The sequence below is a fragment of the Cavia porcellus genome, unplaced genomic scaffold (genome assembly GCF_034190915.1).
Source record: "Cavia porcellus strain 051 isolate PalLab524CR breed Dunkin Hartley unplaced genomic scaffold, mCavPor4.1 scaffold_1, whole genome shotgun sequence".
NCBI classification, from domain to species: domain Eukaryota; kingdom Metazoa; phylum Chordata; class Mammalia; order Rodentia; family Caviidae; genus Cavia; species Cavia porcellus.
In genome coordinates, this window is record NW_026947484.1 from 162,135,478 (window position 1) to 162,163,462 (window position 27,985).

The 27,985-nt window shown below is 47.2% G+C and overlaps 1 protein-coding gene across 22 annotated transcripts in view; it reads right to left on the reverse strand.

Annotated features, from left to right (window-relative positions):
- Positions 1 to 27,985, reverse strand: part of Sgip1 (SH3GL interacting endocytic adaptor 1) — a 176,262-nt gene that overhangs the window by 47,376 nt on the left and 100,901 nt on the right. For 13 of the 22 annotated variants that reach the window (XM_063258831.1, XM_063258825.1, XM_063258836.1 and 10 more), the window contains 8 exons: positions 17,361 to 17,385; positions 16,439 to 16,490; positions 14,959 to 15,044; positions 11,773 to 11,865; positions 9,053 to 9,127; positions 6,458 to 6,958; positions 1,167 to 1,297; positions 163 to 289 (listed from right to left, as the gene is read on the reverse strand). In XM_063258831.1, coding sequence (XP_063114901.1) covers positions 163 to 289; positions 1,167 to 1,297; positions 6,458 to 6,958; positions 9,053 to 9,127; positions 11,773 to 11,865; positions 14,959 to 15,044; positions 16,439 to 16,490; positions 17,361 to 17,385 — 1,090 coding nt within the window. The remainder of the gene's footprint in view (positions 1 to 162; positions 290 to 1,166; positions 1,298 to 6,457; positions 6,959 to 9,052; positions 9,128 to 11,772; positions 11,866 to 14,958; positions 15,045 to 16,438; positions 16,491 to 17,360; positions 17,386 to 27,985) is intronic. The other 9 variants (XM_063258930.1, XM_013142895.3, XM_063258941.1 and 6 more) reach the window with 2 other exon arrangements.

Here is a 27,985-nt window from a genome sequence, read left to right on the forward strand (position 1 = left end):
TCTCGCTGTTTGTGTTTGGGAAGCCCCTCGCCTCCTTTGCTGAGAAGGGTTAGGTGATGGGAGCAGAACACACAGCGGAACAATTTCAACCAGAAACACAGGCCTGGGCGACACAGCCGGTCAACACCACAAACAGAGGGAAAGAGAGGAGAGATTGTTTACCGACAGTGGGAGTGGTGGCCGCACTCAGGGAATTGGTTGACGATATTGAAGAGGTGCTTTCAGCCCGGGCTAAGGGTGCTATCGGAGGAGGGCTGGAGGAATGAACGGGCGGGCTAAAGGGTCTGGACTATAAGGGAGAAGAGAAGAGATGCAGAGTTAGACACACAGCTTGCAGTACTTTGCTTCGCTATCGTTAAGGTCTCCCAGCCCCAGGTAGGACATCGCAGCCTTCTGTGCACCCTAAGGTGGACTGTGCGTGTCTGAGGGGCAGGGGCAGAGCAGGAGGAGCTCCTGACCACAGCCTATGAAACTCAGCATGTGTGCTAGGCTTGGAGAGGCTGGGGTCTTCCGTGTGGCTCCGCAAACCCCTGGGGACTAAGATAGCACAGAGCTCAGTCACCTCTGAAGATCCATAACACAGAATCCTGGACTCTGCTAGCAGAGCCATGACCCATGCATCATGAATGTCGTCGCTGGTGACTTCAGTTCACCGATGCCCATGAAATCAGCCGCAAGCCTCTTAACTGTGTGCACAGAAAGCCTGCTATCCCTCGTCCTTGAGAGAGTGTGAAAGACCCCAGTAATCAGCTCATCAGGCCACCGTTCTCCTCCTGATGTTCACCCAGCATGCCAGCCACCAATAACTGGTTTTCTGTGGTGTCAAAAGCCAGTATCAAATCAGGTCAAGAACAAACTCTCACTCTTGCTTGGAGTTGACAGAATGGATAAATTTTGGGAGAGGGACCTTCTCTCTCTAAAGGTTTGGCCCAACTGAACACCACCCTCCACCTCTGCAGGCCAAGGGAGGGTTTAAGGGTCCTGTTCCTGTCTCCTTACACTTTGGCTGGAAAGCTTTGGGAGACCCTCCCCACAGCTCCATGGGGTCCTCGTGTGAGAGCTCTACTGCTCAGCCCTGAAGTGGAGCAAGTCCCCTGCTAGGGTGTTCTGGGGTCATGTGTTATTGGCGCTGTCTGTTTCCTGGGGGTGGGCAGAGGGGCACCTACCATGTCTCCAACTCCAGGCTTCCCTGGAGGCAGCTTTGGTCGTGATGGAGGTCGGGGAGGAGGTGGTGGTGGGGTGCTGCTTCCACTGCAAGGACCCGAGGGAGTGGCTGGCCGGGCAGGCGACGACGCACCTGGAACACAGACAGGCGTTAGCAGTGGCTGCAGAGCCAGGCTCCGGAGCACGGGTGTCACCACGCCTCACCAATCACGAACAGCTTTATTTTTACACTAAAAACTGCGGCACACATGGGTTTTTCCCTTTTTTTTAATAAAGAAAAAAACTTACTTGTTTGAGCTATGGTTGATGGCAGAAGCTGCAGCCCATTACTGTCATTGTCATGGGGCAGCCACCGAAAGGTAAATCCTTTGCTACGGTTTTAGAGGTTTGTGACTGTTGGGTGGCCGGTGGGCGGCTTTGGTCACATACACACCAAACTTACGACAAAGTTTTTGATTTTTCTTTATATTCAGAATTTATACTCAAGGTAAAAATGGAAGAGAACCTGGAAATCTTGCCCAAAGGAAAATGATTTATCCACATTAGAGATTTTAAAGATGGACCATTTGTCAAAATAGTAACACTCCTTTATCAATGGCCCTGAACACTTGCTGTTAACAGAAAGAAAAGACAAATCATAATAAAATGGATTAGGTGTTGGCTGAGTGCTCTGTGGTGCCAAATTTGGAGGACTTGAGGAAGGAGAAGCCTGGCTGTCTGTTCACGCAGGGTTTTCCTGGGTGATTTCCATGGGGAATTTCGGAAGAGCCTCTCGGATTTACTTTTCTGGTTGCCCATGACAAGCGCACGAACACGGAGGTCACACAGAGGCTGGCATGCACACTGTCAGCACCCCAGCGGGGACTCTGCATTCGGGGTGGGGGACACGCCTGTCCTCAGTCATGTGTCTGGGATGCAGGGGAAGCCTCTCAGGCAGGACCTCACAGTGGTCGGGTCAGTATTCAGGCAGCGGCCGTTCAGAAGTTTCATCACTTCGGTTTGAAACACAGATTGCCGCTTAGCTAAGAGAATTCTTAGGAATCCTGTCCTGGGAAGATATCCTCCCTCTTCTCCCCACAGCTCCCCAGCCTGCACTCCTCATGGTCACAGCTCAGAACTGTGCTCTCTGGAGTCCATGACCAGCACCTTGGGACCCTAGATTTTTGAATTGTCAAAGAGCTTTGAAGTGAACCAGGACTCTTTGGAGTCCCTCCCTTCTCTTTTTTACACCACGTGGCATCCTGAGTGTGTTTCTCCGCACTGCTGTGTTGACTAAAGTCCCACTGGTATAAAATCTGCAGTGCTCACTGCCACTGCCTCCACCTCCACCTGCCTCCACCATCGCTGTCCACTGCATTCTCTCTTTACTGTACTTTCCCTTTTTACTTTATGGGGCCAGGATCTGTGCGAGACGCTTTGCCTGGTCCCTGAGGCTGGTAAGGGAGCAATCACCTCTTCACTGCAACAGAGGCAGAAGCTCAGAGATACTAACTTGCCCGAGATCTCGAAGTTCAAATGGGGCCCTCAGCTCCAAAGCTCTTAAGTCTCCCGTGGCTTCAGAGACAGCAGAGTCCCACGACACTGCGTAAAACCTCTTCTTATTTTGGCACAGTGAGTCTACAACTGTCTCCCTCCATATAAATGGACTTAGTCGGTGGCTAAAGCTCTTTTTAGAAAAACAAAACAAAAAATGGGGACAGTTTTACCAGGCTTCCCTGGGAAGCTGTCATGGGGGGGTGATGTTGGTAGATTTTCAGAAGGCAGAAGAGATGCCATGGAGGTGGGAAATCCACCTTTAAACCACGTGAATCCAACCTTTTTGCTTGAGCAATTGAGTCCTTAAAAATACTGCAGAAAATCTCAGCATATTGAGAGCTTGAAGGCTCTGGTGGGGGCGTGGCTCTGTCAGTAGCTGTGCACCTGCTGCGGGTGGGCCACACGTGTTCTGTACAGTGAGGTCTGGGTCAGGAGTTTCAGGGACTCTTCTGGACAGGGGAGGGTATGGCCCTGGGCCTTGGGGAAACCATGCCAGAGGGATGGCCCCAAACACATTGGGCATTTCTCTTCCAGGAGATGTAAGAGATACACTATCTGAAGCAGCCTCAGGAAAAGGTTAGCTGCTTTTAGTTTCCCTTCTTGCTGCAGACCAGAAGTCTAAAATCCCCTTCCAGTAATACTGGGAAGTTACTGGGGGCTGTCTTCACAGCATTGTGGGTACCAGACAATACCAGATGGAGGCAGTGGAGGGCTGTGTTCTGACCCCACCTCTCCTCAGATGCAGTGTCTACATCTGTCTGAGCCTCAGTTTCCTTGTAGTTTTTAAAATAAAGTATCATTCTGTCTTACAAGGTAGCTGTGATAATCCAAATTGCAAATGTTTATGAAAGCATTTGCTAAAATATTGACTGCTACCTAAATAGAAGGCAACAGATGCTAACAATGGTGGAGAAGATTAGGTCTTTTTTTTTTTTTTTTTTTTTTGGTACCATGAATTGAACTCACAACCTCGCACTGGCAGGTGCTAAAGCCACTGAACTAAATCTCTGGCTGCCTTTTGATGCAGAGCCACCAAAAAAAAAAAAAAAATCAAGAGAAAATGGTTAATTGACAAGTTCATTGTTTTCCTTCTCCTTTGTGGATGCTCGCGTTTATTTTGCTTTTTTCTTTACTGAGCCAATGTCATAGATTTTTTGTGCAGTTATAAAGACACTACAGGAGTATGTTAGAACCACAGGGCATTCTGGCGAGAGCCTGAGGCTTAGTAAGTCTCCCCTGGACCGTGGCTTCACATGTTCCTGGGAGCAGAATGGACCCAGTTTGACCCTGTCGGACCCAGAAAGCTGAGTATTATAAAAAGCAGGTCTTGAGATCCATTGTTTATCTTTAAAACCATGGGCCACGTCTTGTTGTTTGGAATCCTCTGAGTTTACATTTGCTGGTTTGTGTGTAGCTCATTAGTAAAAGGTTAGGCACTGCCCAAACTGGGACTTTATTTATTCATGAGCTTCACTGGGCTCGTTCCATCTTCCAATTAGAAATGGAACCCTTTCATGCCAGCAAAGTACAGTTTTCACCAGCTCAGTTATGAAGGAGCAAGTCTTTACTGTTAACTTCTAAAAATAATTTCCAAAAAGCTATGGAAATAAACATTAAAATCAAACTTTCAAAGATCACAGAGAGAAAAAGTCAACACTGTTCTCTTCCTCATTAAATCGATGCTCAAATCAATTACACAAACATCTCCCACGGCTTTGTGGAAGGCAACTGAAGAAATGCTGATCACCTCTCTGCTCTGTGGGTAGTGTTGGGGTTCCCCTCTGCAGGAACCAGGGGACCTGACTCAAGAAGGGGTCCCCTAGACAACCAGGGAGGCACAACCCTCCTTAAACATACCTAGCTTCTTGGGATCTGCTACCTGAAGGTTTAACCTATTACTGTCCAAGTAGGTGTGGAGACTCATACTTAGGAAAGCCAATGGGAGCTCTCAGGAGGGTTCTCTGGCTCCCTGGAACTAGAGACAGGCCACAGAGAACCAGATTCAGAGAGCAGGGTTTGGTGATCTTGATGATGACACTGGAGGGTACAGAAGGATGCTTGTGGGCGGATGAGTTGGGGCATTTTGTGATTAAACCTGACAAGCACCTGGACAGTGCAGTGACACAGAACACAGGCTGGGACCAGGCTGGTGCTCTGACGCCCAGGTGTCCACCCTAGCAGTGTAGACGGGTGCAAAATGGTGACAGCTCTGACCCTCACTTTCTGCCTCAGTAGCATGGGGGCAATGACAGAACCAACCATGGGGGCTGCTGTGAGGCTGAGTCAGGGTGCAGCAGTGCGCGGCACAGTGCCGGGGCGTGAACTGTGGTTGTCACTGCTGGCAAAGTCAAGGCCCTCAGATGTCTTGTGGCAAAGGCCTCTGCGGCTTCCATGTGACGCAAATCTGCCCAAACCTATTTGAGCAGTGAATAATTTTCCTTTTGGAGGGGAGACAGGCTAGAGTACCCTAATGATGCAAAATACCAGTTCTGTGTGTGGTGAGGCTCCAGGGCTGCACAGAGGCACCTGCAGATACAGAGCCAGCCCTGGAACATCCCCACCGGAAATGGAAATGCCTGTCTTGGTCTCCTAGATCCAGACACCTCACACTGGTTGTCTCTTTCAGAGCAGATAAAGAAAAAAATAGCACCCTGCCCCCCATAGGGCCTGAACTGAAGCCACATGCATCGGAGGGAAGGGACCTAGGGTCTGCCCTTTGGGCAGCAGTGAAATAAAGATATGGAATAAGTGCTCTTGCAAAATCGTGATGCTTCTCTCTTACGCACAAATGTTCCAGGCTTTTCAGAATTAGAAAACAAAGTGCAGCTTCAAATAAAAAAGGCAAAAACATTAAGTTCCACGTGACAGCTTCCATCCAGAGTCCCAGCACATTCCCATGTCTCATCACCTGTCGCCACACCTAGAGCTGAGCTTGGAGCCTGATAAGCAGATTGCCGGGGAGCTCAGAGGGAGCTCATTTTCAGCAGCAGCTGGACTGGGCTGGGGTGCCTCGTGTCAGCTGTTCACTTCCTACCTCCCTTTTGCCAGTCTCTAAAATCTCTTGATTTTCCTTCTTAAACCTCACGTCTTTTTTTCTTTTTTCTAAAGGCAAATTAGAGACATTGGTATAGTTTTCTCCTTACTCATAAAAAAGGAAAGGCCAGGCATGGTGGAGCATGCCTGTAATCCCAGCACTGGGGAGGCTGAGGCAGGAGGATTTCTGTGAGTTCAAGGGCAGGCAGGGGTACAGTGTGAGTTCGATCTATCCTGAACTTCAGAGTAAAGCCCTGCCTCAAAAAACCAAAACAAGACCGTAAATAAATAAGGAATGAAATAAAGAAAAAGAAGAAAGTAGGCTCATCTCCCCACACTGACCATAAAAACCTAAGGCCCTTGCCAAATACCTGGCATCTGACCTCAGCGCCCCTCCCCCCGCCGCTGTGAAATCTCTCAGCTCCTTCCTGAAGGTCAAGCAATGGCATCACCGCTCTCTTCTAAAACTCGGAAGCCTCTTGACAGCGGAGGGGCAGGTGGGGGACTCCAGGGGCTGGGGGTGCCAAGCAGGAGGGACGCATCCACAGACTGGGACCATGACTGCACCGTGAGCACTGGACAGGCGAGGTCATGCCAGGGCCCGGGGCACACCCAGACCAGGCAGGACCGGCAGGAGCCAGAAACTGGGTGCCAGGCGGGAAGAGGGCGTCGCTCAGGCTGCAGCGGCCATGGCCATTCCCCGGTCCGCGACGAGCACACGCACCCCAAGACGTACCACTGGCGGTCCCGGTCCCACTGCCCGAGCCAGGCCCCGGGGACGAGACCACGGTCCTGTAGGTGGGTGGTGGCGGGGGAGGTGGCGTTGCTCTTTGTGCCAACCCAAAATCCTTAGGAGATGAGATGGCTTCTAAGTAATCATCTTTAATGCCGGTCTGCTCCGCCACTTTCTTCTGCACGTCTTCTAGATTGAGCGGAGATGGTACAGTGCGAGGCCCGGGAGGACCCGGCGGTCCCGGGGGCCCAGGAGAGCCTGGAGCTGGGGAGCCGGCCGGGTTGTCTGAAGCGGCCGCGGGGGAAGCCACCTTTTCCCTTGGAGTCAGCTCTGGGGTAACACGCTCCGGGGACGTATCCGAAAACTGCACCCACTTTTCTTCAGTGTTAACAGCAACGGACTTGGGGGACAGCACCGGGCCAAAAATGCTGTCCAAGTCATTGATGGATGGTAGCTTTTCGATTTTGGCCTCTGTGGCTGTCTGGTCATTTCCTGTGGTTAAAGTAGTTGGTTTTTAAACTGGTAATTGACTTGGGGAACCTTAGTTGTGGGGGGAAAGGGTGGAGAGCCTGAGCCAGGCCTGGTGAATGTGTTTCCTAGGGTGGGACCTGGGTGGGCATTTCTCCTGAGGGAAAAGCACTGGGTTAGAGCTGATAGTGAGGGGTGGCCGCATCCCGTAAAGTGAGCATCATGTTTTTCCGCTGTGTTCTACACTTCTGCAAGGGGACCACAGCTGGCTATTTTTGTCATCATTTAAAGTGCTGCGTGAGCTACATCTCTCCAGGCTGCTCAGGGCGAGCGCTTTGGGCAGTTGTGAGGCTCCCAGGGATGTGCAGACCAACCCCAAAGGGAGGCTGCATCTGGGTATCGGGCCTCATCCAAGGCACACAGCAAAATATGCAGAGAACCGACCGCTGAAAATCACCCTGAGCTGTTGTAGCATCTGCTCTAGGGTGTTCAACAGAAATATTAGGAGAACTAGGAATACCTGTGAGTTTAAAAATAGTGGAAATCACTTTTAGCCACAGAGCCTCTTCATTTAAATATCTCAGAAACACAGTGCTAAGATTAAAGAGAGATCTTCACACACATTTACAGGCCCACGCATACATACCCACGTACAGACCTGCAGCCCCCCCCCCCCCCATATGGGCTCCTGAGAAGGTGCCTGGTGCTTATGAGGACACTGCACGGACAGGTGCCTCTTTAACAGAGAAGAAAATCACAAACACAGCTTCATGATTTCTTTTCTCAGCAAGTCTAACCTGCTAACGTCATGAGCATAACTGTGAACCCTGCTCTCAGAGGGTGTAATATGAAACACCTGCTTTGTTTTAAATATTAGCAGCAGCTATTGTTTTAATTTTGTATCAATAATAAAAGGGGGAAACACTGTCTTCTATAGCTTGCAGAAAATATCTGATAACAATTGCAATTTGAAGAACTATAATTATTTTTTTAACTGAGGTTATTCAAAATAAAAATTGTTAACTAAGTAACTGGAAGGCATGACCAGAAGCCTCTCTGCCCTTAAATAACTCTTGGACTCTTAAGGACCAGTTTGATATTCTTGTCTGAAAGAAATTAACTTCCATGCTGTAAGGTTACAGAGAAATGAGGTGGCTTTTTGCATGACTCGCTGTATTTCTAATTATGTTTCCAGTAGGGTTATTTATCACTAGCATAACTTACAGGAGCTCGGAAAGCACCAATGGCTTGGGTTCAAAAGCATCTTATTTTATGAGACTCTTGATGATTCTCTGGCAGGATGCAGCCAATATAATTTTCATGAATGACTGTGTCTCCCTGTCTTTTTGTTGGTAAATACTCTGCACTTATCAAGCTCACCAGACTACACACATAGCAAAGGATGAAGCTGCTGGAGAATTGCAAATGTGACAAAGAACCGTGTTCTCAGGTCCGGGTACAAGAAATGACCATTGCTACTTTCCACCTTCAGATGCGGTGAGACTTGGCATTATAAATGTACGAATACACAGCATTGATGGTAACGGATAGGAACATGTGCTTTATGAGCTGTCCGTCTAAAGACAGCGGCCGTTCCTTGCTGTTTCATGATCTCATTGCGTCTCGTCACTACAAGATAGTAAATACTTGAATGGCTTCTCCTGGGCGAAGTCTCCACCAACGGTCTACTGCACATCCTAAACCCTTGTGGTGATTTTACAGACTGGACAGGTTTTAGTTTAGCAAAACTTTCATTGGTTCTCGGAAAGATGAATCGTGCTTTGAGAGTACTACTTTTAAAACCACTGAAGTGTGATTTGAGCTGGGGAGTGGTCCATGAAGGAGGGACTTCTCCTACCATGAGTTCTTGTTGTTCTTTTGTAAGTTAATGCGGGCCGACAATATCACACTGAGGGAAATCAATGGAGGGCTCACTGTCCTTACTCCAGGCAAAGTGTGGAGTGGTTTTAAAATAAGGTTGCACAGTGCCTGCATCAAAAGCCAGACCAGCTGCAGACCTCGTCTCGAAACCCACAGCACCGGCACAGAGGGCGTGGGGGGCCCTGGGCCCTGCTTTGTTTGCCAGTCATGTGGGGACACAAAAGACCTAAAGTTTACCTGGTCCAACCGTTAAGGGGGAGCCTGTGCGAGGTGGGGTGGCTGGGACATTTTTCGGAGGCAGTGGTGGAGGTGCTGTGGAGAGAGAAGGGGAGAGTTAGTGATGGCGCCATGCACCCCAGACAGGCGAGTGGTTCACACTGTCACTCACACACCTGATACCGGGACAGGATTGTCATGAAGGTCTACAGTTTCTAAAGTTCAAGGTCAAGAGATCAAAGCAGAACCTATTCGGAGTCGTGCATTTTACTAAAACAGGCCTTTGTCAAGAGAATGTTAGATGACAACACTAATATCAACATTCACCTTGTTCAAATATCATTCTCAAACTTCAAACCATACTAAGTCTCATCTCCTGCACCAGCATTTAGGGGCCTGGGGTGGTAATGGTGCCCAGGAACTTATGACTAACAAGGAACAGCATATTAATGGACAGCCAGATTCAAGAGTAACGGGCTGGGTGGAGGGGCAGAGAGCTGTCTGTAACTCAGTGTTGACATTATTGCCCAAATTGGGCCTGGAAAGATTTCTTAAAGATGTAGTTCTTAAATTTCAGTATAATTTTGAATATCAGAAGCAAAGGGACTTAGGTCAAAAACAAATGACCAGATTCTGTTCATAAAAATGGTAACCAAACAAAATGTTGGGGAAAAAATTACAGTATTATAGCTGCTATCCTAGGATTTGCCCTTGTGAACTGGGCTTGTCACTTTGTGGGTGAAATTAGAAATTATTGTTTTAATGGATACATTTCTTCCTATTTCCTTTAAATATGTGTTTTCTTGTTATTGTTCATGTTTGGGAGATTCAAGAGTGAGCCTGTTGATGGATGTATAAACTGTTACCGTTTATGTTTAGGTGTCCCCCTCAAAGCCTCATGTGCTCGTAGGTGGCACTTCTTGGAGGTAGGTGGAGTTAGGGTGTGTAATATTGGGATTAATGATTCCTGAGAACTAAATGGGTTTAGCACAGTTCTGGGTGTGGATGGTGGAAACCCTGTCCTGGGTGTGGGTGGCACCAGTCCGTAGGCTGACAGCCTAGATGAAATCTAGAGAGAGGGAAGACAGGCTTGCTGCTTGCTGCTCTTGCCTGCCCTGCCATGGACTGCTTCTCCTCTGGGATGCCCCTCAGCCATGAGGCCCTGGCTGGGAGCCAGCTGGCTATGATCTGAAACCTTTACAAACTGTGAGCCGAAATAACCTTTTCCTCCTTTAATGTGTGGGTGTGGGGTATTTTGTCTCAGCAATGAGAAGAGTGGCTAAGACACAGGCTGCTTCCAAGATTTAGCTATGTGTGCTGCTATAAACATGGGTATGTATGGATCACTGTGATGTGATGTCTTTAACTCTTTGAGGAGATACTTAGCTAGGAATAACCGGGTCAACTGGAATCTCCAGTTTTAGTTTGTAGAGGAGTTTCCATGCTGATTTCCATGGTGATTTCACCAGTTTGCATTCCTACCAAAAGTGGTGAAAGGTCCCTCTTTCCCCTGCAACCTCACGAGCATTTGTTATTATTTCATTTCTTGACTTATGGCCATTTTTCTCTGGGGTAAGATAGTATTTCAGTGTGGTTTTAATTTGCATTTCTGTAATAGCCAAAGATGTTGAACATTTCTTCATATATTTAATGACCACTTGTACCTCTGTGAAGTGTCTATTCATTTCATTTCCTGCTTTTTGATTAGGTCTTTTATTTGGGGGGAAGGTCTGATTTTTTCAGAGTTCTTTATAAATTCTTAGTATCAATCCTTTATCTAAGGAACAGCTGGCAAAATTTCTTCCCAAACAGTAGGTTTACTTTTCACTCTGTTGATTTTATTGCAAAAGTGTTCATAATGAATTACCACTTTGGTTTTGATTACTGATTTCCTTCAGTAACTCCTAGGATCATGTATCAGATAACAAAATGCAAGTTTCAGGAGATGCTGACCCACAACAAGTATTAGCTGGTCTATCTGTGAGCTTTAAGGAGTAAAAATCCCCTTTGTACTTCCCCTTCCCCAATCAAATACATATTCCCATGACCTAGTCCTCCAAGGGTGTTTTAAGGAACCTCTTCCATATGCATCCTGACTATGTGCGACTGAAGGGGAATTCAGTAGATCTGTCGTGCTTGTGGCTTTGATGGGTACTCCAATGGGTAATCCATTCCAGAGAGTGCAGCCACCAGAGGTGAAAGGTTACACACATTTTCAGGTTCCTGCTCCAGCCACCTGAGCTCGCTAGAGTGAGCAGGGTGGCTGTGGCTTTACATACATATCCCCACTTCCCTGTCCCAGCTTCCCTCTACTGCATAGTCTCGTCTCTCTTGCTCTCAATAGCTGCTGTTTCCTTTCCTTGTGTCCCTTCTGTCCTAGGCAGCCGCAGTTGGGAGGAGCACCTCTGTGATGGGTGATAGCCCAGGGCTCCGACCATAAGGAATTCTTACACATGCATTTGCAATGCAGTGATTAATGAAGGAAGGAAATGGATGAGCAAACGAGATGACAGAAGACTCTCCCACCCAAGGTTGATCGGTCACATTCACTTTATTACTGCCTCGCTAGCCTGCCAAGGTCTCTTTAGCTCTAAAACCATGCTAGCAGAACAACATCTCCTCGACATTGCCCAGCTTAAATGCTGCTCACGCAGGCTTTCTAGAGTGGCCTGATTTCCCTGCGCAGACAGACAACACAATGAGTCTCTTATTTTTCCAGACAGAGCAGACATATAACTTACTTCCAGTGGGAAAAGGCCTCGTTAGCTTTGGTGACTCCAGGCTTGGATTAATTGGTTGGCCTGAACCCCATATCTCAGGCTGATCTAAAAGAACTGAAAATATAAGAAGAGAATTTTCCAAGGTAAGTTAAAAAAAGAACCACCCCTTACCCTGACTTTTAAAAAATTTTGGTTTAGCTGAGCTTCACAACATAGTCTCTTCCCTGCTTCATACTGGAGATTCATTTAGGGTTAATGTGCTGCTCTTCATTCTTCTCAAGCAGAGACATAGAGCCATAGCAAAGCTTTCAAAATAGAGTCCTCGGCTTCTGCCTGGTGGGTCACTTAAGGACACCCTGAATATCAGGACCCGCACTGGCTCTGCTCTGAGTGCCCATCTGAAAACTCAGGCATTCATGTTGGGGGACATTTGCTTTATTCTAAGGTGGTTTATTTAAAGTGAGCTATGAATATGCTTCAAAACTGCAAGTTTCTCAGTTCAGCGCACAGGATCCTCTCTTTAAAGGTGTTCCGGAGTCCTTAAATAAACCTTGCACAATATTATAAAAATCAGACTGCCCTAGAAACGCTTAGGAAATGTCTTCAGAGAACCAGAAAAGTAAACAAGTGCTTAGAGATCTGAGGTAAGTCAGGACAATTAGGTATTGGTCCTGAGGATGCAGGGCTTAATATTTTTTGGTCTTTGTTCTTGCTTTGATTTTTAAAAATCCTATGGTGACTGTGTGCCCAGCCCACCCTTCTCAGCTGGGCTTTCGTAATAATGGGTTATGCTGGAGAGCCCCGCTGGGTTTGAATGTAGCCTCTGGACTTACTGTGGACCCCCAGCAGGTCGTGTAACCTCTCTGAGCTCCCTGCCTTCCACGTCAAGTGGAAGCAGTGAAAGTGCCCCCAGGCGTTACGGATTAAAAAAGGCAATGGATATAAACAGAGTCTGTAAAGTGTAGACGGATCACCTATCACAGGGGCGTGATGCTGATTCTCCCAACACCACCAAGTCGGTGATTTCAGTGGCATTTTTGGGAGCAGAAACCAAGGGTTTTGAGTGATTCCGTAAGTTGTCTGTAGAGAAAGTTAAAGAAACCCCAATGAGAACCAGGTGTATTTGACCCCAAATTATAGGACTTTCCCCCTAAATCTTATAAGTTAGCAATAGGAGAAGGAATCCGAAGGAGTGAGTAGGTCAGAAAGGGATCGTGAAGACTGCTGGGGCATTATGTCCCTCAGTGCGAAGGAAGGCAGTGACCGGATGTGGGAGACCTGCTTCGGCTTTGTATCAGGCTTCCAGACAGCAATGGAATTTCTTAAATAGTTGGACTCAGGCTCAACATGTCAAAGCCCACTTCTGGTCACCTTACAATTATGACCCTAGAAATAAGGCTGAGCACAGCTGGGTGGATAAGACAAAGGACAATCTTACACCAGGATTCTGGCCACCTTTACACCAGGATGCTGGGTGACAGCCTTGCAGTCGCCGGAGGGGGCTCTTGGTTGCTCTGCACTCATGCTCCTGACCAAGCCTGGGGAAGTGTCAGGGACAGCCAACTGCTGGCTGCTTCCCGGACCCCTCCTCCATTTCCCTACAATATCATCATCCTCAGCTGCCCACTCCACATCAAATTCCCTCCAGTGGGCTTTGGCAAGAAGTGACCCGATCCTCTCCCAGACTTTCCTCTTACAATAGGCAGTGAGATCCCTGGCCTCTCCCAAACCCTTCTCCTGTCCAGCAAGGGATGAGATCTGGCTGAAACAGGTCTTCCCCACCAGCCCTGGATGGTTTACTCCTGGACGGTGAACGTGAATCCAGATTCTCCCTTGGTTAATTTACTGTCCTTTGAGACCTCTTTGTTAATCATAGCATAGTCTGCTCATCGGGTTTTTAAGCACTATTCCCTGAAACTTTGGACACTCCACCAATGAGTCCTAGAGAGACAGTACTAGCACACACATGCCTTGGCAAACAGCTTTTATAAAGACATTCTGAATTAGCCAAGATGCCTCCCAGGGGCACCTGCACAGGGCATAGACACAGTTCCAGAAGAAACTGGATCTCCTTCCCAGCAGGTTTATTCTATATCAGCAAGGTATACATTATTTCTCTCCATCCAGAAGACATGGTTAATTTTAAAATGTCAGACATTTAACTCTAGAATAAATCCTTAACAGGTAAATGCACCAATAATGCCAGAGATGAGGGTCTGTCTTTTTGTAAGTTGCAAAATGTCTGAAAATCATTCCTGGGTCTCAAGTCAGCAAACAATAATTACAGTGAGTGATCCAAACGCCACTTTTACCCAGAGCCAGTGTGGTCAGAGTCTACAGCAGAGCGACAATGAGAGCCACGCATGTGAGGAGGTCACCTCCACCCATGTCTCCCATGCTGGGGGTCTGGTCCTGGGGCTTTTACTCCCTGGCCAGCATGGGTGCACATATGAATTCATCTTTACTGACCTCTTTTGAGGTGTGAACTTGTTAGCTGTTGGTTATCTCTGGAAGTAAAATTTTTCAGTGTCCAACTATTAGAAATTTGCAAAGTACACAGGAATTGAGTTCTTAACAGCACATCTCTCAGGTGTGATCACAAGAAATGGTGACTTGCTAGATAAAAAATTTATTATAGTAAAAGATTAACCCTCCCTGTCACTCCCCTCCCTTCAAACACACTTATCCACCATTCTTGCGATGTTCTGGGGGCAGTTCTGGAGTTCTTTTCCCCGAGTGTATGACACAGATACTGTGGATGGCTGCTTCTGAGCACCACCCAGCACACAGTCAGGCTCATGAAAAATTAACCCAGGGGCCTCATCCATGTTAATCACTGGATCCGGCACTGTGTGACTTCCGGCTCCTCCCCAAAGTCAGGATGACCAGGAAAGGAAATGTTTTGAATGGATTCAAGACATCAAGGCAGCCAGGACAGCACAGCTAAAGACCCTCAGGAGAGAGCTCCCTAGAGCTGCTGCAGGAAATGGCCAGGACGGTGGGAGGAGTGTGTGCAAAGCAAGGGGTGGGACTGTGAGGGGAAGTCATGGCAATGGGACTTTTAAAATTTTAAATCACTTTTTTTCAATTACACATTGTGGATTGAAACCCATTTTTCCCAGGAAGATCCAATGATATGTTAAAAACATGCTTTGGAATTCATGTTTATTCTAGATACACCTTACTGGAAAGAAAACCTGTTCCTACCTTCTGTCTTCTGCTCATCAAAAGCCGATTCCAGGGGCGGGCCGAAGAGGGGTGCCAGGGCCGCGGTGTCATCTGGAGGTTTTTTGCTACATCACACACAGGAAGGCAGGATGAGGCAGGGCTCAACGTCTCACCTCCAAAGCATACAAGCTTTCGAATATTTGTGCTGATAAAGCAACAGTGTGTGTGCACCCCTGTGCTTCCGCATGCAAATGTGGACAAAACCCTGCACAGCTGAGAAGTGTTACTAAAGATGTCAAAGACATCACAGGACGAGAGTGATGGCAAATAAAGATCCCGGTTCTCAGGGCAGGACCAGGGCATCAGACCAGCAGGAATAAATGAAGGAGAAAACCTCTCTCAAAGCAGCTTGATCTTTTATGTCTAGAAGAGATAGTGTCAGAGACACGGGGTTTTTGGTAGAAACCTGGCTGTCCTGGGATCTCAGGCCATTTGTGTGTCCACACATCCCTGTGGGAATGGATCTTCAGTGATAGGCTGCCAAGAAGTTTGTGTTTGAATAAGAGACTATGATTCTGATATCATCTCCCCTTCTGCTCAGTGGACCCCTTATAGCGTCCCAGTACCCCAGCATGGCACGTCTCAGAGAGATGCCCAGGGGAATGGGAGGTCGGGAAGGAAACGCTCACCCTATTTCCTAATGACTAAACTACACTGGTTGTCGGGAAAAGGAAGGCAGATCTGAGGGTGCACACCTGTGAGCCCCCACTCTGTGAAACAGGCAGGAGGATGGCAAGTTTGAGCCTAGCCTGGGCAACTGAGTCAGAGACTCCATCTCAAAAATTAAAAAAAAAAAAAAGGAATTAAGAAAAGGACTAGGGATGTAGTTCAGTGCGAAGGCCCTGGGTTCAATCCCCATGACAGAGAGAGAGAGAGAGAGAGAGAGAGAGAGAGAGAGAGAGACAGAGACAGAGAGAAGAGGAGGAGGAAGAGGAAGCAGAGTGGGGAGAAGCTTTAAAAAGATCCAGATTGTAAAGCGAAATGGGTCTCTTCGGAAACCTATGCACATGTACGCGACATTCACTCATAGGGCTACACTGGGAAAACAGTGCTCTGCTAAAACCGAAAACCAAAACTGAGCATCCCTTTGGTGCATGGCAGGTGGAACGCATCAAGAAATCGCATCCAAGGAAACAAGCCTGTCTTTGTGGGGCAGTAACCCTATGTCAGATCCGAGTGCCAGAAACCCAAGGACCTCATCACACAGCTCCACAGCCTCCCTGACAGTGAGAGGACCGAGCTGCCGGGCAGGCGGTCACTTTAGCTTAGAGTGAGGCTGCTTCCCTGGAGGCCTCCTTGGGCTGCATTTACGAGACAGAATCCATTTGGACCACACTAAGTGCTTGTCGAGGAAGCCCTTCAGCAGCAGGGGATGAGAGCTCAGCCCGGAGGACACTTGCTTATTCTCAGAGGCTTGGGACACCTTGCATAGAGCACCACGAACCCCTTTTGCGCTCACCTTAGGAGTTCTGGAGTCGGCGTGGAGCGCCTGGGTCTCGCCACTTCTTCACCTTATGTATAGGACAAAAGACCCATTTAGGCCCACATTCACCACTCCCTCCTCATATGTCTTACGAACTACGTTTGGAAATACACAGAGACGTAAGTCCCATCAGTAAACAACTCAGTCTGAAAACCTTACGAAACCAACCCTCTCCCCCGGCAGTGCAATCGCCGTATGTCTGGCCCGTGGAGTGGCGTTTTCTCCGGCATGTATAAACCTCGTTAACCAAGATCTACCATAAACAAAGCCATGGACTGGAAGACTTGTATACTGCAGGGTTTAGGGACAGCATACGGCTCTCCCTCACCGTAAGAGGATGCTAAGCTGGGCCATCTGCGCATAGCGCACGAATCCAGTATTCTCTGCCCATTCTCTTCTTGAGATTCCAAGCAAATGTGACATTTTTAGCTATGAATCATGAGTTTAGAGTTTCCTAGAATGTGTTGTATGCAGCAGAGGAAATCATGCCCTATATATCGTAACCTATATCATATACCTCGGTTGACTATAATCTTTCACTCAAATTATACTGGAATATGTAGGCTGCCTTGACCTTTGATTCTTTTCTACCCTCCTCCATGCCCACTTCTAGATTATATCCATTTCTAAACTTAACTGATACAGCAAGAGTTGACAAATATGGGAAGAAAACAGCAAAGCTTCTCCAAAAACATGCTTTTTCTGAATTTAAATATTATTTGCAACCCCCAAGTGGCTCTTACTTATAAGGATTCTTTACTGGAAAAGATTTTTAAAAAGTAAGCCTTAGCAATCAAACCCAAGCTGAATAATTCAAATTGTCTATATCCGCCAAGATCCAAGTAACTATTTCTTCTTTGACATTGTACTCTATTTCTGGTAGCTAAAATATACTTACTGGATAAGTTCCTTTTAATTGCACCCTAGAATTAGAAATAGACACTATAAGGCTTAGGACCACATATATATTATGTACAATATGTATTATTTTTGTTATTGCATTTAAACTAAACTCAAAGAAATGCAGAGGGGCACAAATGCAATTCTCGGGCTGGCATTCACTGTGGGATTTGTAGACACACACACACACACACACACACACACACAGGTCAGTTTTCATTTCACCCAGAAGTTAGGAGAGGGAGGGAGGGTGATTTCTAAGGCTTCTGAAAACACCGCCCCTTACCTGAGTGGGTTTGGGATTTGAAGACAAATAGCAAACCATCCATTAAAAACAAAACCCCTTTTGAATTCTAGCCGATAAGGAAGTAAGCCCAAGTTCCCATGTGGTTGATATTTGAAAGTTCTAAGATGTACTTAGGGGTTCTGTCTGCTTCTAATTAGGTGGGGCCCCCACATTACTAGTACAAACAACCACACGTTACTAGTATGGTTTAAAAGGAGAAATGGGGTAAGCATCATAGAAAGGGGAAAGCTGGGGGAATGCACCCTGCGATGGACTGTCTTTTTCAGGGAGCCAGGGGACTTCAAGCCATGCACATGCCCTCTCTCCAGGGTCTGCCACCAATCTGTGACCTGGAAGGAGCTTCTTTAGCGCATGTCATGGTGCTACTGGGGCAAGAATAACCCATGCAGGAACACATTATGTGAGCAGATCACTTCCGGATTTGCAACGCCATGGTGTAGATGAATTCAGCTCACAGAGGAACTGATTCAGTGCACATTTGGACTCAAAGCAGAAAGCTCCAGAAGGTTCTTAGCATGGGGTGCTGGCAGGAAAGACACAGGACGACTGCGTCTGGGGGCACTTGGACCCATTTAGAAAGAGGCACCATGGCTGTCCAGACCAAGGCCCATTGTGTTTCCTGGGGGGTGCCGCCCCCTCTCTTCCTGTATTTTGTCTAATAATGCAATGTTTCCTCTACTGTATGTCCCAAACAAAAAGTCCTGCACAACGACAAAAACTTTTTAATAATTATGGTCATTTCCCTCTGGTATGGTCATTAGAGAACACTGTAGCAGAAACAAATGCATTTATTTCTTTATTAATCCAGAAGCAAATATAAATTTGTTTTTGGATTAATAAAGCTGTGAGCTAAGGTTTAGAGTAAATCGTGTAAATGGGGCTGAACTGTTTTCCTGAGTTAAGGACCCTGGCATCATGAGAAGGACAATGACAAGGTCCTGCTCTAATATCAAGTCATGAGCCACAAGGTTAGTGGGGCCTGGCTTTGAGGGGACAGGGGACTGAAATCCAGCTGTCGGGGTGGGGAGGCCTGAGCTGAGACTTCCTTATCTCTCCATATAAAAATGTACTAGAAAGGCAAACGACTTCTTTCATGCTCATCAATTCACTTCACAGATATTTGTCCCTGAAAGGCACCAAAGGAGTCTGCATGACATTTTTATTAACACCAAAGATTCCCTGCAAACAATTGTTCCTCTTGAACAAATAATCACAGGTTAAGTGCCAGCTACCTGTGGAAGAACTAGACAGGAAAACGCTGTTGTCTGAAAATTAGAGAGAATACACTGTCACCAGGAGAGGCAGGAACAGACACGGGACTGGTCAGGAGGAATTGGCATCAGGCAGAAAGGATCTTTGATGGCCCTGATATGGCAGTCCGGAAACCTAGAGCCAGGCTGGCACTGACCACACGCAGGGAGGACGCGGTCCTCCCGGGCAAGGTGTTTGCCTTTGACAGTAATGGACTAATTGGGTTGATAAGGGGATATTTTAGACAGATTGGTTCAGTGTCATCTCCTCTGTGAAGGAAGTAAGCAGGCGTGTGTATGTGTGTGTGTGTGTGTGTGTGTGTGTGTGTGTGTGTGTGTGTATGAGAGAGAGAGAGAGAGACAGAGAGAGAGAGAGAGAGAGAGAGAGAGAGAGAATAGGGGGGCACATCAAGCAAGCAAAGGCTCCTCTTTTGCTGGTTTTAAAGAACTTGAGTCTCACTCTAGCTCATGACGGTTCCTGTCTAAGTTTCAGGGATGACGAGCCTGGTGACAGTGTAGGGCACTGACCTAAACGTGCATGCTGCCCCGCTCCCTAGTGGAAATCCCAAGCATGTATCAGTGTCTCAACCCACATAAACGAGGCCCACAGACAAGGTTTGAATTCAGGCTTGAAACAAAATAGGTCATTAACTGATCCCTTATTATTATTCATACTAATTATTTTTACAGTTTTATTGTTCTGCATTGTTTCCTTTGTTATCAGCTTCTTTGGTGCTTTCTGGCCATGGGCAGTTCTTGGACACACACACACACACACACACACACACACACACACACCTATTTTTCACATTTAGCACTGAGTTAAAATCCCCACGTATGAATTTAGCCCATTACAGACAAGTCCTCTGACAGTTATAAAACACCACTTCAGAGAGCCCAAGGCTTCAAGAGTCACCCTAAATTATGCACCTCCTTCATTCTGGGTTTTCACAAAGGCACCGGAAATCGGCCTGGCCTCCTTGCCTGGGTAGTGACTTTCTGTGTATGTTTAAGGGAGAACGAGTAGAGTTCTTACCGGGCTGCGCCTCTGTGACCAGCAGAAGGGAAGAGAGAACAGATACCAAGTCAGAGCGTGAAGTGTCAGTCAGCAGGCGTGGGTGACAGATTGCAAAACAGCCATAAAACACATGACCAGGGCAGCCTAGGCTAGGGCAGCAGGCGGGCCTGGCGTCCAGGGCTTAGTGAAAGCAGAATGGGGTTCAAGGCCCTTACAGAGGACCAGGGTCTGATCCAGCTTTGCCCACATGGACGGCCCAGGTTTAGGACACACACATAGGAGCAAGGCAGAGACACACTAGATGTTTGCCCATGTTCTTAATGTCTTGCAAAGTCAGTTTTTCTCCAAGTTATTCTGAGTGTGGGGACTTTGAGGACATATGGTACAGAGAAAGGCCTTTCTCAGTGGTACAGAGTGTATGAGCATTGTAGATGTGAACCATTCTGAACCTCCCAGTGCCCAAAGGGAGATTGGCAACACTTTTAGTGTCTGTCCCTGACCTGGTGACTTGGGCAGCCTCTTCCAGTGGGTAGGCAAGGGCAATGGGGGAGAGGGGAACCCCAGACAACTGCTGGGCCGGACGAGGTCTGCAGGTTGCATGCAGGCACTCAGCTTTCCCTGTCTGTCCAGTGTCACCATGGTGGCTGTCCATTCCCCCCAGCAAGCTCCCCTCGCTTTACCTCTGCAGGGTTCTCCTGCTGAATGGGGGTGGGGGGACAGGGGGAGGATGGGATGTAGGCTTGCAGGGTCTCACTTAGGGGTGCGGGTGAATCTGGAATCACCATGGGGCATCTCCCACAGCTGAGGCCAGGGAAGCTGCCCAGACAATGAGGAGGGGCCACACCCTAGGACAGAGCAAACGGGCTTGTGTCTGGTACACCCCGGAGGCCTCCCCAGATGCCTAGGCCTTTGCGATGTGGACAGGGAAGTGAGGTCCTGAGCCTTGGGCTGGTACACGGCAGAGACGGAGCCAGGCCTCTCTCTGCTCTTCTTGGCCTTCCTGCTCCGGTCAGGCAGAGGCCACCGTGGCTGACGCCTAGCACTGGTGACTTCTCAGACCACAGCGCTAAATAGCTGGACTTTAGACTTACTTATTTTAGTCAACTTTACCTGGGATTGTTAGGCTTAAATACTTTATTTTTCAGACACTGGTCTGTAACAATCCCACTTTTCTCATGAACTTGTGTACTTGACTGCAATTGAAAGACAATTAGAAAATAAGTGAGATACATTATCAATATTTGTTGGCTTAAAATCCCTGGCCTAACCCATCCTGGTTTTTTTTGTTTTTTGTTTTTTGTTTTTTGAGACAGGATCTTGCCATGTAGTTCAGGCTGGCCTGGAACTCGTAGCAATCCTCCTGCCTCAGCCTCCTGAGTGCTGGGATTAGAAGCCACAAAGCCCAGCCATACTGTATTTTGAGGAAATCTGAAACAACCTTACACATAACAGTTTAGTCTTCATCATTCTTCAGAAGCCAGATGAAAGTTTTTAAAATAAAATGTGAGAATTTCATGACAAACTTTCAAAATATAGCAAACAGGATACTAAAATAAAAAGTTCCCCAACATAAAATTATGAAAAAGAATGCAAAATAAAATGCTCGTTGCAACCATGCAGAAGTGGAATCTTTAACACAAGAAAATTCATCAGTTAAGGATTCTATGAAGTACACTGAAGAGAATCTAAAATATGTTAATCCACTTGAACTAAGTTATATCTTAATTCCCAATGCATTAAAAACTTATGCTTTTAATCATTAGTTCATGCTTTTTTTTTAATAGTCAGAGACAACATTCTGGAAATTTCATTTGCAAAATTCTTCTACCAAGACTCGCCGCCCCACTTCATGCGGCCACACACTGATTAATGAGAAGCCGAAAGACACAGCGAGAAGCCGTGGGGAGTGGAGAGGGCAGGAGCCTTGAGGACGCTCCTTAAGAGCTTTCTGGAACACTCAGGAGAAAAACATTTCCAGGAGCCTGGTGCATGGGCTCGAGACCCCTCATCATCACAGAGGAGCCTGCCGGGCAGGGCTGTCTCCACCCATCCTCACGGATTTTATTTTACCCTTTCTCCTGTCATTTCCTAAAAAGTTTAAGCACTTAGCATTCTTTTTGGGTCTACCAGTGTAGAGAATTTGCCTCCAAAGTAGGAGAAAACAAATGTAGTATTTGGTCTTGATTTATTCAGAAAACAAAAATTCAGAAGATGAAATTTCCGATTTTTTTTAAAGTTCAAATACTCCAGTTTGTAACCACTTATTTATTTAATTCTCCTCCCCCCTCCCCCTTTTTTTTGGTAGCGGCAATCAAACTTGTGACCTGGTGCTTGCCAGGTAGACGCTGTGCCACTGAGCTCTATCCTGGGCTCTAGTTTTAAAATGAGCTAAAATTATCCTGAACCGCACATACAGATGAAATGCCTCTTCCGTTGTTTAGGGGCTGCAGGTGGCCACTTTGTCTCCGATGGCAGACATTGTGTCACACATAATGGATCCCTTTACAGCTACCTTGATTACTCAAGCAGAGCCTGTAATTGGTCTGCTGGTTTTCGGAACAAAATTCCCTGCATTCCTAATCAGGCATAGGTAGTACAAGTCTCCTGGTCTTTGGGTACACTGTGGAAATCTCTGTGGAAATTTTTTTTTTTTGTCTTCCCGAGACAGAGTTTCACTATGCAGTTCAGGCTGGCCTTGAATTCACTTTGTAGCCCAGGCTGGCCTTGGACTCACAGCAATCCTCCTGCCTCAGCCTCCCAATTGCTGGGAGGACAGGTACGTGCCATCACACCTGGCTACAGAAATCATATTTATCCTCCTACTTGAATTTTGGTGTTCAACTCTGAGGTTACTCTTACTGTGTATTTTGAGGTTATTTTTAAAGTGAGTTGACCTTGCTAGGTTATGATTTAGTCACTAGAATGCAGACATATATTCCAAAATTTATATGATTTTTTTTTTATAAGGATGCACCTTTAAAAGAAAACACTGCGGCCGAGTCCTGCTGGTCTCCAGGGATTTTACCCTGCAGTGGCTTTGCATTGTTACTTCAGTATCACAGGATTAATTTGTACTGGTTAATGAGGGTACCCCAGTCTTCATTCCCACCCTAGTGCTGAGGGCTGAACCCCCCGCCTCATGTGTATGAGGTCAATACTCTGCTACTGAGCTACAGCCCCAGTCCCCAGGACACCTTAGTTCAGTCCATGTTAATAGATTGCTCTGAGATATTTCTACGAAGCAACCAAACATAGTCTCTCTTGCTCGTTAAGTTAACTAGATAAACCGGCCTCAATTTTTGAAGTTTTAAAGTATCTTCATTTGCTAAATTCAGTGTATATAGGGAACCAGATAAAAATGGGCCATAAACTCTAAAGCACCAAATATTTTTATACAGTCTAGACAAAGCATATCCAGTGATTCACGTCACCAGAAATTTCTAGGAAAGAACTGGAACGTAAGATCATTAGGCTTATTATTATGATCCTAGCCGATCTCCCTATTTGTTTTTAAATGCTTCAGGATGAAGACAGAGCGTCTGCCAAGCACCCGCTGCGGTTGGGTTTGCCTGTGTTTAAATCCCTTCCTGTGTACTCAGGATGGAAAATAGCATTGTTTCCATGCCCTGTGGTTGGGAGATCTTGAAACCCCGAGTGGGAGGTGAAGCAGGGAGCCTTCCGGTAACAGACACATCGCTCTGAGATGCCCAGTGGAAGAGCCACCAGGACGAACAAACATTCTCTAAAGGAAAATGAAGCAAGGGAGTGGGAAACGAAGTGAAAATGAAAAAGTGTTCTTATTAAAGTAAGAATGGGCCAGGCGTGGTGGTGCACGCCTGGAATTCCAGCACTTGGGAGGCTGAGGCAGGAGGATAGTTGTGAGTGCGAGACCAGCCTGGGCTACAAAGTGAGCTCAAGGCCAGCCTGAACTACATAGTGAGACCCTGTCTCAAAAAGACAATCAATAACTAAATAATTAAGGTAAGGAGGAAATGAAGTGAAACTGCACAAGTGTTGTGATTAAAGCAGGAGGAAGACCAAGGAGGAGCAGAGAAGTCTGAGATTCCTACAGCTCAATTTCAGTATTTAAAGGGGCTACATTTTGGTAATTCAGAGAAGGATTCGGCGTCAAGGAGGGCAGAGGGCTGGCCACACAGGAAGGGTCACGGTGAAGGGGCACTGGGGGTCCTGCCTCATGGTCTGGGCACAGGCTGGGCCCTCAGTGACAGAGGTGGGTCACGTGGCTTGGTCCCAACCAGAATTGATATAGATGCTCATTTTATTTTGGGGAATGGAAAGGCCTGGACCCACATTTCGGTGCATTTCGTGGTTGTTTCTGTGCTTCTCCTCCTCCTCCTCCTCCCTGCTGTCACTCAGACTTCCTCCAGTTGGGGTCTCCCACGGGGCAGAGGTGACAGATGGTGGCACTTCCTGGAGCGCCCGCCAGGGGGAGGGGAGCAGAACCGCCAGCCACTTCCAGGTTTTACCAGAGATGTCGCCTGGGCTGGCCAAGCAGGGGACCTGTTCCTACAGACCCAGGCAACCGAGAACGTAATTTCCTTTCCCCTTTCAAATTTATTTATTACTTTAAAGACGTGTCCCACAATGCTCCAAAGCAAAAAGATACAGGTACACAGTATCCGTTTTCTCCTACTACTTAACTGTAACACCGAGTGACTATTTACATTTTATAAAAATCTTTTTCTAGTCACCCACACTTTTAGGAAGGGTCTGACTTACTAAAACAAAAAGCAGTATGAATAGCAATAAATTGTTTTAGCCTCCTAAGACTCCTTTCCCAGGCCAGTTATACATTAAAAAATTAAAAGTATTTGCCTCACTCATGGTGTCTATATTTTACCTCAACTGATTTGAGTAGGAGTTGCAATAAATACAGTTTAGGATGTAAGAAATTTGATCACATGCCTGTCAGGAAGGCAGGAGTGAATCTTTAGGAAATCACCCTACGGCCCTTAATAACAGAGCTGCAAAAATCACGTAGCGATTGACCTTCTCCTCTGCCCGCCGTGTGTGTAATTACACCCTGTCCTGGGTTGCCAAGGTTTGTTTTTGACATCCAAAGCCTTGTTTAGGTATCAAACACACAGTCAGACTGGCAGATGGTGAAAATGAACAGGACACGTTTGGTCAAAACACAGACAGGACTTGGTATTTCTTACCGGACTTTTCCTCTAAGAGCGCAGGCGTGGGGGAGGAAAAATAAAAGACAGTGAGAGAGGGAGCTGTGTCTCCAGGAAGAGACGCTTGGCTGTCTGCTGGAGGCAGCTCCTGGGGACAGCTGCTTCTGTAAATGCTTCCTGGGCTCCGCTGCGCCATGGCCACGTCTGGGCCATCATTTTTAGTCCAGTTTTGGAGGGCACAGGTACAGAGGCGCGCACATTGTACTCTCTTTGAGGGGCTTGCTTTTATCAGACTTTGCCTTGGAGATAGAAGAAGGCCTTGTCATGTTAGAAGGCCAGCGCTGCGCACATAGCCAGCCCGAATGGCTCACAGCACCACGTGGGAGTTTGCCCCAGAAATTCCATCCCTTGCTTGGGAAATTGGTACTTACCGTCTCTCCCCAAGTCTCACTGGCCGCAGTCATGGGGGTTCCTGGGAAACCACCTCTCATCCCCCAGGTCCTCATATTTCAGGAATGATTGCGTTCTTCCCCTGGCCAGCAGTCCCTGATCCCCCACTATCTCCGTTGTCATTTTCCAAAAACAGTAAAGGACCATGGTGCCTTGACCCTCCAGTGCCTCCCTGGTCACTGGAAACAGAATGCAAACTCCACGCTGTGGCATTAATGCCTTCTACCTGCATCTTGCCTTCCCATTGTCCTTTTTGGGTTTTTTTTTTTTTTTTCCTTTTTCTTTTTCTGGTACCAGGGATTGAACTCACGACCGCCTGCTTGTAAGGCAGGTGCTTATGCTGCTGAGCTAAATCCCCAGCCATTGTCCTTTTTGGAAGCCTGCCCTTTCTGGTCACCTCGTCACCTCCCCAGGTGCCCGCTGCTCATGCCCTCCCCGCCTCTGCCTGTGCTGCTTCTCCCTCTTCCCTGCTCAAAACCTCCTTCCTTGTGCAAGGCCAGGAACCTCCTTTCTCAGAGGAAACCTTTCCCCAGCCTCCCGGCCAGGAAAAAACATTCCTTCTCTCAGCTGATGGCAGCACAATTTTTTTGCCTGATATAACAAATATTGCAGGCTTTTCCATTTTCTCCACATTTCCTAGCATCAGGGAAAACGAAGGTATGCATGGCTGATATATTTTTGCAGTTTTTGTTAAGTTCTATGTGATTTTCTCATCCAGGAGATTAAAAACTCACGGCAAGGGTCACATACACGTTCTCTCCAGCACCCAGCTCCCTCTGCCACATGCATAAGAGTGACGCGAACATGCTCATGAGTTCTTTTGGGGGGGACATTAAAATGCAGATATGGAAAGGTGAATTTCTCCCTCAAATAGGATTGGGCTGCAAGAGGCCCAAGGCAGGCGGTCCCACTGGGATCGGTTCCTTCCAGATCCCCCGGAGTATTCCACTTCAGCCTCCTGCATTGTTAGGTGCTCTCTCTACCCCATTGGTGACCTCGGCTCCAAGGAAGTGGCCTGCATTGCACAGACATCTGTGTGGAATCTTGGGAGATCTGCGGGGTGGAGTTTTCCAGCGACATAGATAGGAATGGGAGGCCGTCCCGGGAGGGGAGCGGTCCCGGTGCTGCTTGAGAGCAGTGGTTTCTCGGCAAGTGAAATGCAGATTATTCACCAGGTCTGAGTTCTCGATCTACACACAGCCATCATGTTGGGATAAAATTGAATGGCTTTAAAGGTGGTGTCAGTGTGGAAGGAGGGTCGTGAGACATTGTGTCCTCCAATTAACCAAACCCCTTATTTTCTGGACGTCTTTGGGCAAATTCCACTGTACCCAAACAGTGTGATTTGTAAGGAAAGGGTAACTGCTGCCTTGTGAGGGTGAAGGGACAAGGATGCCACTGGCTGCTGATATTTCCTGATTTATTGTGGCTTTGCCTTGTGTGGCTGCCATTCCTTGCCGTCTCTGATTGCCTGAGGGGGCTCGGCCGCGCTCTAGGGCTATGGTCACCGAGGGGCAGAGCCCGGACGGTCTGACTCTGGATAGGATAATCTGATTCACGCTGGCGCCCCTACACAGTGGCTCAACCCTCTTTCTGGGCTTTTGTCAGCATTGAGATCTAGAAACACAGAAGCCAAACGCACACAGATCACAGATTCTGGAAAATAACCTTGGATCTTTCCAGTGGATCATGCCAGGCAGTTCTGGAAGTTTCCACCAGTAAGCTTCTCTAAGGTGAGCTTGCACAACTAGGGTGTTTCAGTCCCTGGGGCTAAACCCTGATGAGAGGGTAAACTTCTGTTTCCTTAGGGTCTTTCATTCAATTAAAATAAGAAGAATCAGCATGAACATGTGAATGAGGGTTTCCATGGCCTTTTTACATCTTCCAGCCCTGGCCACAGGGTACATTAAACTGTCTTTATTCAGTATGTTGCTTTGCTAATTAGGATCTACCAACACTTAAGCTACCACCTCTTAACTGAAGAGTCGCTTCAGAATGTTTGGAAGCAAAGGAAAAAGTACAACATGACAATTTGCTTTAAGGGAAATGAAAAAATCTCGATCTAAAATGAGCGGATAGCATTTGAGCTGACTTTTATAGAAATGAAAATGGAGAAAGATATGTGGACTTCGGACAGAAAAGCTGCATTAAAGACACTGCTGGGTGGGCTCCAGGATAGGGAAGCTCCTGTCCCAAGGATGAAGGGGGAACCCTTTCTGATCTGAAGTCACTTTGCCCATCTGATCAACAGCCCTGCAGGGGCCACATAGATCCTGCTCTTACAAAGACCAGGATGCTCCCCCTGGATGTTAATGTTTCAGAGAACTTGATGATGCAAGCGCTCATCCTAGTCAGGGCTTGTGAACCTTCTTTTTTTCGGGAGGGCTGGCAATCAGCCACGGTGAAAGCTGGGTTCTATTCAAGAGCAGAGCCGAAGCTAACTGTAGGGCATGGGGG